This window comes from Neoarius graeffei, chromosome 25, assembly GCF_027579695.1.
Source record: "Neoarius graeffei isolate fNeoGra1 chromosome 25, fNeoGra1.pri, whole genome shotgun sequence".
Lineage (NCBI taxonomy): Eukaryota > Metazoa > Chordata > Actinopteri > Siluriformes > Ariidae > Neoarius > Neoarius graeffei.
Window position 1 is genome coordinate 14,088,644 of NC_083593.1, and position 15,247 is coordinate 14,103,890.

Sequence of the window (15,247 nt, forward strand, 5' to 3'; positions counted from 1 at the left end):
TCATCTTTCAACTCTGTTTGAAGCGAGCTTACGTACAGCTATCTAACAAGCGCGTTCATTGGTTGTTACAGAGCGATGGGCCAATCACGTACCTCATTTCATCTCAATGACGGAATTACTGAAAGTCGGAACGAATAGGATATGAATGCGGATATTTGAGCGAAAAATCGGAAAAACATTTTTTTTCAAATTTTGAGGTGAAAAAAGCAGAATTCCGCGAATTCGCGGAAAAATCACATCCCTGTGTTTATAGCCAGCTGAATTCTGCAACTTCTCTCAGCGCTGGCTCAAGGTGCAGAAACACCAGTGCAGTTTGCTATGGAGATGAGGCGAGACCTGGCGATGTGGTTTTTGTGGCGGCGGCGGAACTCACACAATAATCTGATTAATGTGGGCAGCAGACTAACGAGACCGAAGGTGTCAAATTACTGGAAATTTCCAGAACAATCTTATAATCTTGTAATACAGGATGGTTTAAGTTATAAATCAGTTATAGAAACTGTTTTATTTAATCAGGCTAACAGATCAACATCCAGGTCCCTACCAAATCCACCATTAGCTTGATCAATTCTATAAAAGTCTATTTAAATTCTGAAAACTGTACAAATGTTGTTGTTTTCCACCAAAGAGGCGGGATTAGCCAACGCAGAATAGTGACGTTTGTCTCTTGTTGATGACATGTAGGTCGCATGAATGCGACCTGTCTGGTCAGACTGCAGTCGCATGTGAAAATAACGGATATGCATCGGAATTAGGACCACATATCCAAGCGGCCTGGGTCGCATGTGAAAAAATCGGATCTGTGTCGTTCAGACTGTCAATAACAAATTGGATACGGGTCGCATATGGGCAAAAAAATCGGATATGGGTCGTTTCAGGGTGCAGTCTGAACGTAGTCGTAGTATCTTGAATCGGGTCACGGTGAAGCAGGAAAAAACAGCGGAGAATTTAAGGCCACATGGCCCTAAATTCATTAATTGTTCTATTTTAAAAAAACTAATAAAATTGGAAGTCTGAGATTCGAATTCAGTAGCTTTCGGTCCACTAAACAAAAATAACTGGGAGTCGGGGAAAATTCTTTTCATGACCTACACTTGAAAAATCTGAAAGGCAGTCTAGTTTTAAACATTTACAACAGCAGATAGAGATGGATGTCAACAGATTATAACCTGCTTCAGCCACCATATTCCTGAGGCAGAAGGTCATTTTCATGGGCTACTTGCAATTTGAATAAACACATGCTCTTACTTCACCAATGTTTTGCAGCTTTGTGTCACGTGTCGATGTAAAGGGTGATGACAAGCACTTACCTCTTTGTATAGTTTCATAGCAGACCACACAAACTCTGGCATCTTTCTCCATGTATTTCAGCTTGCATTTACGGTTGCAGCAAATGGCACAATATACCTACAACCAGATATATCAGTCAGCAAATGCATAGAACACTCCAAACAAATATCCCCTGACACGTCTACTGTCAAAGTAAGGGGGGAAAAATAGCATAAAAAGTCACAAGCTGTCAGTTAACACTTTAACAGTTAACGGGAAATGCTGGTATTTTTTAACCTTGGCCCTATTTCCACAACTTTTCGCGTCCAAATTTTTACCAGGGACCAAAATGATCGAAATCAGTCCAGTATTGAGTTAGAACGCTATAACCAGTAAGCACAAAACAGCTTTACAATTTAATCTTATGGGGCAAACATCCAAGTCAAAGTAAACTGCTCGTTTTCAGCACTGACAGGATCATAATGTTATTATTAGTGTCTGACAACAGACATACACCTGTGCAGGGGTTTTATTAAGGGCCGGCGCCCAAAGCAAAATCCAGCTTGGTGTCGGTTACTTTTCAAAGTTCCTCAACTAACAATGCTAGTAGATTTCTTATTTTCCAAGACCTTTTCTTTCCTATGGTTATCAGTGATCATTTTTGTGTTCTTTTACACTTTTTGTGTACTTGCGGCGGCTTTATGGCCTTGACCTTCAATCGCGTCAGCAATACTGCATGAAAGCTTGACGCTGATTGGCTGCTCGTCGCGGCAAAGTTGGGGCGCCAGAAAGCTTGCTTCTGATTCGTTACAGTTCAAAATGAAAAGGTTGGGGGCGTCGTGGCTCAGGCGGATAAGGCGCCGTGCCATGGGTCCGGGGACCCGGGTTCGGTTCCGGCCCGGGGTCATTTCCCGGTCCCTCCCCGTCTCTCTCTCCCACTCATTTCCTGTCTCTACACTGTCCTATCCAGTGGAGGTGCAGAAAGCCCAAAAAAAAAATCTTTAAAAAAAAAAATGAAAAGGTGACACGACCAGCCCACCTTGTCCAGATTCTTTCCAAGTTTGGCAAGAAAGGTGCTCAAATGAGGAGAGATCAGTAAACAAATAACTATTCTTATGAAAAAGTAATGACCACAGATCTTGAACATGATGAATTTCTAGTTGGTCTAACAATGCAAAATGCTAACTTTGGTGAAGTCGTTGAGTTTTTCCATAACTGTCTCACGCCATGATGGTCTGTATGTGAGACGGTGAATTAAAAACTAGGGCCAATGGCCTGAAATGACGTCAGTGGTAGTACACAAACACAGAATATTTGGATAAGATTAAATAAGATACTATCTGATCTAAGAGGCCTAGGTTAATTTAAAAATGAACAACCGTGAAGACATTTCGTTTGTTTCAGTATAATTTTGGAGACAGACTGTCAGGAGACAGTGACAGCGCCAAATAATATTCACTACAGTACTGTTGGCAGTGTTGCTAGGTTAAGGTCGATGAAAATGAAGATACTTGTAGTTCAGAACTGGATTCCAAATCTCCTAGTGGTGGGAATGGACATCTGTTTGTGTCTCCTTGTTAAGTGCAAATTTTGCTTGCCAGTAGTTAGGTTTTTTTTGTTTTGTTTTTAGACTAGTCAGTCAGTAGTCATGATGAATAGATAACAGCTGCAGTAGCTGTTATACTGTACGTACAGTATTCTACCCCCTCTGAACAGCCTTCCCTGCTTTAATCATGCTACTTCTAGGGCGCTTTCACACCGCTAGTTCGATTATTTGGTCCGCACCAGGCAGTAAAATTCTTACATTGTAGCATACAGACTGCATATGGTCTGCGTTCACACATGCAAACGAACCAAATTGGTCTGAATGACATTTCGTCATCTTCCGGTGGAAATAAGCGCCAATTTGGACTTTCACAATGGAGCGACACGTTTGCACACTGTTTCTTGCGCTGGTCCTTGCTTTTTATATCGTCAACATTACCCATTTCTGGCAAAATATCCAGTTCCGGAATGAGTTGCGGCTGCAGCTGGAGAACAATCTTCGGATACACTACCGTTCAAAAGTTTGGGGTCACCCAGACAATTTTGTGTTTTCCATGAAAAGTCACACTTTTATTTACCACCATAAGTTGTAAAACGAATAGAAAATATAGTCAAGACATTTTTCTGGCCATTTTGAGCATTTAATCGACCCCACAAATGTGATGCTCTAGAAACTCAATCTGCTCAAAGGAAGGTCAGTTTTATAGCTTCTCTAAAGAGCTCAACTGTTTTCAGCTGTGCTAACATGATTGTACAAGGGTTTTCTAATCCTCCATTAGCCTTCTGAGGCAATGAGCAAACACATTGTACCATTAGAACACTGGAGTGAGAGTTGCTGGAAATGGGCCTCTATACACCTATGGAGATATTGCACCGAAAACCAGCTAGAATAGTCATTTACCACATTAGCAATGTATAGAGTGGATTTCTGATTAGTTTAAAGTGAAAAGAACAGTGCTTTTCTTTCAAAAATAAGGACATTTCAAAGTGACCCCAAACTTTTGAACGGTAGTGCACCTTAGTATAGTATATTTTAATTGCCTTTAGCCGATACCAATTTTATGTCAATTGTCCGTCCGGCCCTCACAAATTTTGTAATTTTCTAGTTTGGTCCCCCTGCAAATGTATTTGAATAGCCCTGGCTTACAGCCTTATATTTAAAAGCACTATGGAAGTAGTGGATTCTGAATTGTCAAAAAAAATGTCCTCGCCGAGAATCACTTCATTTGTTTCTCCCATCTTATAGCAGATTACACAAAACTACAATACACACGTCAAAAAATTACCTGAAATCTGTTCTTTAACTTGTCCTTCACTTCAAAACTGTACAAGAACCAGTTTGAATCAATCTGAATGTTGGACCCCTGTGACACAAACTTTGTACCCTGATTGTAAAACCACACCCTCAACTGGAGAAACTAAACTAACACAAAACAACACACAAAAGGCATAAAAGTCTGGTTTGATGTTGAACCTTTTGTCCTGAAGTCGTCAAGTGTTGGCACGAATAGCCAAAGAAGAAGAAAAAGGTGGGGAAAAGCAGGGAAGAAGAGGAAGAAGAAGGAGCAGTGTCGCCATCCGTCAGGATGATACACTACCCTTCAAAAGTTTGGGGTCACCCAGACAATTTTGTGTTTTCCATGAAAAGTCACACTTTTATTTACCACCATAAGTTGTAAAACGAATAGAAAATATAGTCAAGACATTTTTCTGGCCATTTTGAGCATTTAATCGAGCCCACAAAATAATGTGATGCTCCAGAAACTCAATCTGCTCAAAGGAAGGTCAGTTTTATAGCTTTTCTAAAGAGCTCAACTGTTTTCAGCTGTGCTAACATGATTGTACAAGGGTTTTCTAATCATCCATTAGCCTTCTGAGGCAATGAGCAAACACATTGTACCATTAGAACACTGGAGTGAGAGTTGCTGGAAATGGGCCTCTATACACCTATGGAGATATTGCACCAAAAACCAGCTAGAATAGTCATTTACCACATTAGCAATGTATAGAGTGGATTTCTGATTAGTTTAAAGTGATCTTCACTGAAAAGAACAGTGCTTTTCTTTCAAAAATAAGGACATTTCAAAGTGACCCCAAACTTTTGAACGGTAGTGTATACTGGATTCGCCGAAGGCATGTAGCGCGTCATTTCAGGCAGAGGAGACGCGCTATTTTCACCAATGCTGTCCTGCTGATGATGAGACAAGCACCTTTCCAAAGACCCACAAGGTAGGCTATAGTCTGTTAGCCTGACAAGCCAGCCGGCTTTTACTGTAGAATCTGTTATGCTGTAGGTTAATACAGGGCAATCTGAATTTCCCACTGACAGAATGCTGACAGAGATGGAGCACGCGCGTGTGCCTGATGCCGCTGTTTACAGGACGTTATAATGATCACATTGTGTAGATGCTCACATCATCATCTTTATAGTTATAATTATTAAAATAGTTACTATTCTTAGTGTGGGCAGCCTTTTACATTATATCCAGTGTAGACACACCCCACTTTGCAATGAAAAAATGTGCGTATTATACACCGGTTTTAACACTAGCCTATGTTGTAATAACACAGGAATGGGTTTAAACGTTTTATTGTTAAATAATAATAATAACAACAACAACAACAATAATAATAATAAATAACGTACAATACGTAATAAATAACAATAATCAAATGCAGAGGCTGTAATTCAATATGTTATAACGAACAAATAGTTAGTTTAGACCTGAGTTGGTCCAGGTTCGCGTTCTCACCAGAGGGACCGCACCAGAGGTTGACATTTGGTGCGGAATCAAGCAGACCGAGACCACCCCTTTTTGGAGGTCTCGGTCCGCTTGATTTAGTGCGCACCCGAGTGCAATTGATGCATTCACACCAACAAAAACGAACCGAACTAAGAGCCTTTGGTTCGAATGGACTGTTTAGTGCGCACCAACTGCTGTTGGCGTGAAAGCACCCCTAGTTTTCAGGTTTGATCTGGAATATATGTATATGGACTTTATGGTTTATTAATGTGACATTATCTCATCTCATTATCTCTAGCCGCTTTATCCTGTTCTACAGGGTTGCAGGCAAGCTGGAGCCTATCCCAGCTGACTACGGGCAAAAGGCGGGGTACACCCTGGACAAGTCGCCAGGTCATCACAGGGCTGACACATAGACACAGACAACCGTTCACACTCACATTCACACCTACGGTCAATTTAGAGTCACCAGTTAACCTAACCTGCATGTCTTTGGACTGTGGGGGAAACCGGAGCACCCGGAGGAAACCCACGTGGACACGAGGAGAACATGCAAACTCCGCACAGAAAGGCCCTCGCCGGCCACGGGGCTTGAACCCGGACCTTCTTGCTGTGAGGCGACAGCGCTAACCACTACACCACCGTGCCGCCCACGTGACATTATATTTATTATTAATAATTATAAACAATTCAGCCTTTTTCTCTCTGCAGGTTAGTTTAAAACTAGACTGCGTTTCAGATTTTTCAAGTGTAGGTCATAAAAAGAATTTTCCCCAACACTCAATTATTTTTGCTTAGTGGATCAAAAGCTACTGAATTCGAATCACAGACTTCCAATTTTATTAGTTTCTTTTTTAAATAGAAAAATAATGAATTTAGGGCTAATAATGAATTTAGGCCCTAAAGTCGCCGCTATTTTATCCTGCTTCACCATGACCCAATTGAAGATACTACATCATGCATCACATGGTGGGTTTTCTCCGTTCGTGCAAAGCATTGTGGGACACAAATTTGAAACAGGAAAGAAAAATGGAGGACGTGAATGTGCAAATGAAATGTGAAAGACTGACTGCAGTAACGGAAAGCGAGAAGAAAAGACGTTACGTTATATACGAAGGAAAGGAAACACAGGACCAAACTAATAAATATGGGCGGTCAGCGAGCACCTCGGTGTGATCAGCTGTTCGTTTGGCGACAGAATGATGGAACTGTCAGTGCACGGTCAAAGGTAAACCTGTAGATGGCAGTAATGCAACACTGTGGATGCCAGCTGCTGGAAAACCCAAAAGAAGAAGGTAAACCTGCGTATGCGCGCACGGACTTCCTCTGTCTGCTTGACTGCGTGAAGCGAGCAATTTCATGCACACTATTTGCTCGGGAATCCACTCAAATTAAATAACTTCCCAGCCACAGAATGGCCTGATTTTTTGTGAGATATTACAGAAATAAAGATATCACAACGACCACATTTCAGAAGGAACTAAATTTCACCGATTTTATGAAATCGAAAGGTTTAATACTAATAAATTATTTATTTCAACAAGACAGGTTTAGTTAGAAATTCATGCTTTATTGGCTGGCATTTCAACTGCATGTGCAGGCTATTAATTACATTAGCATGTTATTATTTTGGATTAGGTTGTGCCATACACTCAGTTTCATGCACAAACTGATGATAAACACTCATAAAAAAGCAATAAAAATGATCATGATCAGCAGTGGAAAAGGGGTGTAGAACGCACCAGAGCGCATCTAATAGAGATGAAAGTGGAGCAAAGAAAAAAATCCTGAACTTTTCAAAGTCAAACTAAGATGGGGGGGGCAACGTCCCCCGAAAATATTTTAATAACATAACATGCAAAACCCTGCATTCTAGTGCTTATTTTCACTAAAACAAGTTATAACTTTTAAAGGAACAGTCCACCGTACTTCCATAATGAAATATGCTCTTATCTGAATTGAGACGAGCTGCTCCGTACCTCTCCGAGCTTTGCGCGACCTCCCAGTCAGTCAGACGCGCTGTCACTCCTGTTAGCAATGTAGCTAGGCTCAGCATGGCCAATGGTATTTTTGGGGGCTGTAGTTAGATGCGACCAAACTCTTCCACGTTTTTCCTGTTTACATAGGTTTATATGACCAGTGACATGAAACAAAGTTCAGTTACACAAATTGAAACGTGGCGATTTTCTATGCTATGGAAAGTCCGCACTATAATGACAGGCGTACTAACACCTTCTGCGCGCTTCGACAGCGCATTGATACCTTCACTCCTGTTTTCCCCCTCTCCCCTGCCCCCGTCACGTTGGTTGTATTGACGGAATTGGGGGGGCGGGGGAGAGAAAAAAAAAACAGGAGTGAAGGTATCAATGTGCTGTCGAAGTGCGCAGAAGGTGTTAGTACGCCTGTCATTATAGTGCGGACTTTCCATAGCATAGAAAATCGCCACGTTTCAATTTGTGTAACTGAACTTGTTTCATATCACTGGTCATATAAACCTATGTAAACAGGAAAAACGCGGAAGAGTTTGGTCGCATCTAACTACAGCCCCAAAAAATACCATTGGCCATGCTGAGCCTAGCTACATTGCTAACAGGAGTGACAGCGCATCTGACTGACTGGGAGGTTGCGCAAAGCTCGGAGAGGTACGGAGCAGCTCGTCTCAATTCAGATAAGAGCATATTTCATTCTGGAAGTACGGTGGACTGTTCCTTTAAGCCTTTTTCTTTAATGTACATTAATGATTAACATGTCAAAAATATCAAATTTAATTCCCCTAGTTAACGAGTAATTTTCAGGAGTGCATTTAGAAAACGCAGTGATTTTCCTGCTACACAGTTCATTACTTTGGAAAAAAAAAATAAAAATCACAGTTGAAGGTAAACTCGGCAAAATCCCAAAACAGTCCTGTTAAAAAGTAAAGGTCTGTTAGAGTTTCTAAAGCTTTCAGGTTTCAGTGTTGGGGACACTGAGCCTCGTTTATCAATCTTTTATCAGAGTTGTGCTTTTGCAGAAGCTCAAGTGAACTAAACATTTCCAATTCATATTTATGCGAGTTGAAGCCAATTGTTTACATTAGTTCATATTGTCTGTAAATTTAAACACCAATGAATACCAAATTTCTCATGGAAATCAGGGGCGTAGCTAGGATTTTTCAGGGGTGTGTGTGTGTGTGTGTGCCACACACTGACTGGCAGCCTGAGTACATCATGTAACAAAAAATAAATTAACATTGCTAGTTTTAGGTACCGTAGCTTAGAAACCAGCTCTTCCATTATTGCTGTTTCTTCCACGTTTTCTTGATGTGTTTTAGAAACGGCACTAAAACTTGGCTTCGAAACCACAAAATGCAACTTTGATGGAAAAAAATATATAATAAATTGCTTACCTCTCTTCACGTCGAAAGAACGAGGAAAGTTTTGCTTGTTTTGACATGGCCAATTATTAACATGAGGAAATACTTGTAATTCGCAACTAAAAAGACTGCAGCTACACTGGCAGCTTGAACATGCTTTCTAGTGCGATTGTGTTGCGCTTGCGCAGAACGGTGTCAGTCCTGAGCGCCTTAGCTCATGCACCTGAAGGCGCGCCCTGGGCGCGTGCGCCTAATGAGCTCTGGCATGCGCGCTGTTAACAAAGAACACCTGTTTTTAAATCAATGAACTATGTTTGGGTTATTTAAGGATCGCGCCCATGCAAGGACGATGCGAAGTATTACGCCGCGTCTAGGAACGCGAAAAATCTGAAAAATAAATTTCTCCATTCGGGAAACTGAAGATTTTCAAGAGTTTTGTCAAATATCCGGATTTCCAGGTAAATCCAAAAGACTTTCATCTATAATCTAAAAATCGAAAATTTTCTGGGGAGGTCCACCCCCCCTCCCGTACTCTCCCCTGCTGCACCGGCAGGGCCGGCTCTAGGTCTTTGGTTGCCCTAGGCGAGATTGAGTTTTGGCGCGCCCCCCCCCCCAAGAAAAAAACCCCTCTAATAACATCTAAATAACACTTTAATCTAATCACTCTATTCTATTACTATTAAACAATGTATGGTGCATGGACAATAAACAAGAAGTCATTTTTATCTTTTTCATTATTGTTATTATTGTTATCATTATTAACAAAGTGTCACAAAGTAAAATGACCACGCAAATTCAATACATATCTCCATATAATGGGCAAAAACTCTTCCGCACCCTGTTCAAAGTGTAGTGCATGGACAATAAACAAGAAATTATTTTCAGTTTCTTTTTTGCTATTAAAAGTTAAGTCATCTCTGAAGAATTAACAAATTAAATGAATAAAAAATTCTACAATTCTAAATTGTGCAAACTTAAGCACCCTGTTAGGACATCAATGGGCTGTATTTTCAAACAAAAGTGCTATTATGGGTACTTTGTTATTGAAGTCTATTGCTGTTTGCATCTAGTTACCGGTAGCTAGGCAGACATTGATTCAGGCGTCTAAAATATTAATTTGCCACTATAATGGTTGATATGAGAGATTAGATCAGACTTACCTCTATACTTGGCTCTATTTGTTTCTTCCTGTAGCCTTCGTTTGCGCCCTTGCACACCCGAGAGTTTGGATTTCTTCATTTAAGCACTTGTAGTCTGGGCTACTTTTTGCAGGATAGCCATTCTCATCCCCCGATGAGCCCCGCCCCCCCCTTATAACCGATCATTGTGCATTTTTAGTAGGCATAAGGAAATCACCGACCACTACTGCGTAGGCTACACTTGTTTTTCAACCTTTTTGAGCCAGGGCGCACTTTTTTCAATGAAAAAATCTCAAGGCACATCACCAATAGAAAATGTTGACTGAAACTAAAACGCTGTTGCCAATATTTACAATATACAGTCATTCTATAATTTTCCACGGTACACTTGGTGATCTCTCACGACACACTAGTGTTCCGCGGTACTAGAGTTCGGCAGCACAGTGGTTGAAAACACTGTACACCACTGATGCACTTGGTAACATCTCCATTCAATAACTCCATCCCTCCTTTTTGGTGGGGTTTTGGTCGCCCTTGGCGCCCCTGGGCACACTTTGTGCTCTAGGCAATTGGCCAAAACAGAGAATAGCCTCGGATGCGCACTTGCGCGCCTGAAGACACATAGACAGGGCGAACTACTGTTGAGCGCTTATTGTTTCATGATTAACAACCACCACCACACCCCACCCCACCACACCTTTTTTGACAAATTGCACCCTGACTACATGCTTTGCTGTACAATTAAATTAGGCTAAGACATTATAATGCTGACTCGTTTTCAGAATAGTGGAAGTCATAATTTTTCTCCCCCCGTTTCTGCGCCCCTGGATGGACGCAGCGCCCTTAGCATTTGCCTATATTGCCTATGCCATGGGCCGGCTCTGTGCACCATCCCCTACTTCATTTCTTAATGAAACCCCTTCCTGTGTCTGTTTACCTCAGTAACTGTAAAGAAACTGTAGAAAACAATAGTTTCCACAGTCAGTGTTTTACCTTTAACGTCTTCCGGTCTCTGACTACATTCAGTGCACGCGGCCGATTATCGCGTAGACGTTGTTTTCTGATGTTTATAAAAGGAGAGGTCATGCAGAATTTGTGAAGAAGTCTATTTCAAAAGTAATGCCTGAATATTTAGCTGATTACGACAATATGGAAGAGGCATTTGAATTTCATGTCTGTCCTTATTTATTTGAGCCGGCGCGTACAGCCCATGTAATAATCGACTACAGGCAGTGACTGGGGCGCTGAGTCAGAGACCAGAAGACGAGAAAGGTAAAACAATAACTGTAGACCAGTCATTTTCTCCAGTTTCTTTACAGTGACTGAAGTAAACAGACACAGGTGTCAGTGGCGAAAACAAGCGGTTTACTTTGACGCGGATGTTCGCCTCATAGGATTACGTTTTATAGCAGTTCTGTGGTTGCTGATTATAATGTTCTTTAGAGCTGTGGTCAAAAAATCGATCCACGATTCGATATCGATTCACGCGAAAAAAACACGATATCGATCCAACAACATGTGAATCGATTTCTTCCAGGTGCCTATAACACTATTTTCTCGAACGCGCAAGGGACTATTTTCTCCAACGCGCAAGGAGCACTATAAAAGCGGGTGCCGGCAAAACGAAACTTATAAAGAAAACAAGAAGATGGACGAAGCTGCCCGGTTAAAAACACCGCCGGGGATGAAGTCGGATGTGTGGAAACACTTCGGCTTCAAACGGTATGAGGACAGAGACGAACTGGACAAAACAAATGCAGTTTGCAAGTTGTGCCAAATAGAAGTAAAATATCTGGGTAATACCACCAATCTAAAGAAACCATTTATCCAGGCACCAGCCCGAGACAGCTAGTGCTAAACCTGACGCGAAGCAGACGGCACTTGAAAATGCATTTGGTGTGAAATTTCCCCCACAGTCTAAGCGTGCTATGAGCCTTACAGAGGGAGTCGGGATCTTTATTTGTAAAGACCTCCGCCCCTACAGTGTAGTCGAAAATGCTGGGTTTAGGCTACTAGTAAAGAGGTTAGAGCCACGCTACGTCTTGCCCAGCCGAAAACATCTAAGCGAGACAGTAATTTCTTGACTGATGAGCTATTTTTTTGTGTGTTCAGAAACCCAGACCTGGGTATGTTATTTAACTAGAAGAGGGCCACCAAATGTCATAATTTGTTACACTCTGAGACTTATCAGTCAAACACAATTTCTTGACTGATGAGCTATTTTTTTTGTGGTCAGAAACCCAGACCTGGGTATGTTATTTAACTAGAAGAGGGCCACCAAATGTCATAGTTTGTTACACTCTGAGACTTATCAGTCAAACACAATTTCTTGACTGATGAGCCATTTTTTTTGTGGTCAGAAACCCAGACCTGGGTATGTTATTTAACTAAAAGAGGGCCACCAAATGTCATAATTTTGATTTAGACTTCAAATAAAACCTGGATATGTTTCATTCCAAAATAAATAAGCTTTCTTTCAAACTTGAACTCTTGTCTCTCTGTGTGTCCCTCTTACACATACACAGATACAAGCACAAACAGACATGGAGCTGTTTGTCAATAGGGTCAGTTTTTATTTAAAAGTTTTAAAGTGACAATACAGCAATATGTATATGAATCGATATCGAATCGAATCGGATCGAATCGTGGATCGAATCGGATCGTGACCTAATGAATCGAAATCGAATCGATCCAGGAAATCCGGATCGATTCCCAGCCCTAATGTTCTTACTCAATACTGGGTCAACTGGTTTTGTCCCTAGTAAAAACCTGGATCCAAAAAGATGGGAAAATAGGTCCCAGGATAAAAAATACGATAGTTTCTCTTCAAGACAACGACAGTCTTAATTTTGTAATAAAGCCATGAAAGTGACTTACTTTTCCACATGCTCTGCAGTGATGTCTCCGCTTGGTAAAGGTGAACTTTTGCCCACATTTCATGCAGTTAGGTGCCTCAGAATCAGGGACCCAGGGTGGCTGCCTCCAACCAAGGCCTCTATCCTCTGTTCCTGACTGATCGACTGCTTCTCCAGAAGTCTCTCCTGGGTAAGGAGGTGGCTCCGAAAGCTCTTCATGGCCATAAATGTGATCACAGTTGTCACTATGACTGGACGTTTCAGAGTTACTGTCAGCATGGTTAGAAACCTGTCTCACAACGGGAGTTACAGGAGAGATATTCTCCTCCTCGGAATTTGATACATTCTCCTCAGATTGGCTATTTTGTCCATCTTGTGGTAGAAACGGTCTTACATTTTGGCTGGACAGCTGCTTTGGTCGGGCTCCACCGTAACATGGCGACTGGTTTGCATTGCAGACCGACTGAATCTCAGTCAAACTCGGCGCGTTTTCCATGTTATCTGTTTGTGTGGTATCCGGTTTCAAGGGACTACTCTCCTGAGATGAGGAAGAAACATTAGAACCTTCGCTCTCGTCTAAAAAGCGAAGAGACCGGTCACTTTCAGGTGAGGCAAATGAATCAACTGGGCAGGTTCGTAACTCTCCCTCTAAATCCCCGTTAAATTCTGAAAAGCCTTCGTCCACAAATTTCTCAGCTGAAAGCTCAGAGTTGTTTCTCTGTGACTCACCCATTAGATAAGCATCTAGTTCTTCATCTGTTACCATCATCATATTTTGCTCACTTTCAGGAAGGTAATCGCTGGTAAAATCAAACTCTATTGGGTAATCAGGGCTCTGTGCATTTCTGGGAGCTTGGCTACTCTCAGGAAGGTCTCTAGACATGAGATTATCTGAAAGAGATAATCTGCATTCTAACATTCTGTTACAGAGAGAAGTCGGCATAAGAGTTGTTGGCCCTCCTGGGTTTGACATTATTTGTACCAGTTCGGGGTCATCTTCAGGTGAGGAATCTGGCTGGCTAAGACATAGAGACGTCTCAACTTCTGCAGATGGAACAATCAAGTTTTCAGCGTCTGGGGTCTCTTTAGATTCAGAGGGAGGGATTTCTGTGCTGTCTTTGGTTTCAATCCCCATCGTCTCCTGATCTAAAGAAGCCACAAGAGATCCACACATGGATACCGTCATGGGGACGCAGGATAGAGAAGCTTCTCTTTCGCTGGTGGGAATGCCTGTCGTAATTTCATGATCCCGATCACCGTTGTCCACACAGTGCTCCTTATCTGGTACTTTAGGTAGACTTGTACCGACATCAGCAATTGCTGCAGTGTCCTCCTCTGTTGCACTTGAACAGATCAGGCTATTGGGGGTTCTTTCAGGTTCTAAAGTGCACTGGGAGTTGCTCTGGAGTTCAGATGAATTAGACGCATCTGGACAGCTACTTCGAGGCACCTCAACCTTATTATTATTATCTAAAGGCTCTAAGTCATTTGAAATATTCTGAGGGTCGGCAGTTCTCTCCACAGCTGCAGGCAATATAACATCCAGCAAACTAAAACAGTTTGAGGGACCATCAAAATGGCCACCAGCATCCAGACCCTGCAAGTCATCATGGCCGGGCTGTATGTTCTCTGGATAGAAAACAGCTGGACTATCAAAATCGACAAGCAGCTCCTCCTCAAGCTGTTTCTCAGCAACCTCTAGCTCTTTGAAGGCATCATGACTGTTTGTGCTTGGGAGACTAGCTGACCCTGTATCATTAACAAGGTCACATATAGGTTTCAAAGATCTATCTGGACAAGGAGGAGTCAAGCTTTTGGAAGCTCTGCTGTCAACAGAGGATAGGAGGTCAACACCAGTTAACACCCTCCCTTTTGTATCTTGATCTCTTTGGTCAGGGGCACTAACAGGTGCAGTTGGACCATAATGCAGGGAATTAACATCAGGGAGAGTTTGTGAAACCGTGGATGGTTCAGGTATAAAGCACTGGGAGTAGACGGTTGGGTCCTGGCATGCAGAATTTGTGAACGCTGTAGATGTGCTCTCAGCCTCCTCTGGAAAGAGAGAAAAGATGCAGATGATGATGTGAATTGCTGTGTAACCATATGATAATTAAAAATAAGGAGCCAACAGTTTACAATAGCTTCTATTGTGCTGTGATGTAAAAAAAAATCATTACAATAAAGCAGCAAAAACAACATAAGTCACAAAAATGTGATTTTACAGACGACTTGGGACTCTTGCTAGGATGTCAGGACAAACGAGATCATGGACTGTGTCAAGGTTTAGGACACTGACAGCAAAGATGGTCTGTCTCTGCTGGTCCAGACACGAAAACTGGGCTA

General features: G+C 41.9%; 1 protein-coding gene across 2 annotated transcripts in view; it reads right to left on the bottom strand.

Annotated features, from left to right (window-relative positions):
* The window catches only part of zfyve16 (zinc finger, FYVE domain containing 16), a 91,750-nt gene that overhangs the window by 54,302 nt on the left and 22,201 nt on the right, over positions 1 to 15,247 (bottom strand). For both annotated transcript variants that reach the window (XM_060908690.1, XM_060908689.1), the window contains exons 3-4: positions 12,927 to 14,956; positions 1,311 to 1,407 (exon numbers count right to left, since the gene is read on the bottom strand). In XM_060908690.1, coding sequence (XP_060764673.1) covers positions 1,311 to 1,407; positions 12,927 to 14,956 — 2,127 coding nt within the window. The remainder of the gene's footprint in view (positions 1 to 1,310; positions 1,408 to 12,926; positions 14,957 to 15,247) is intronic.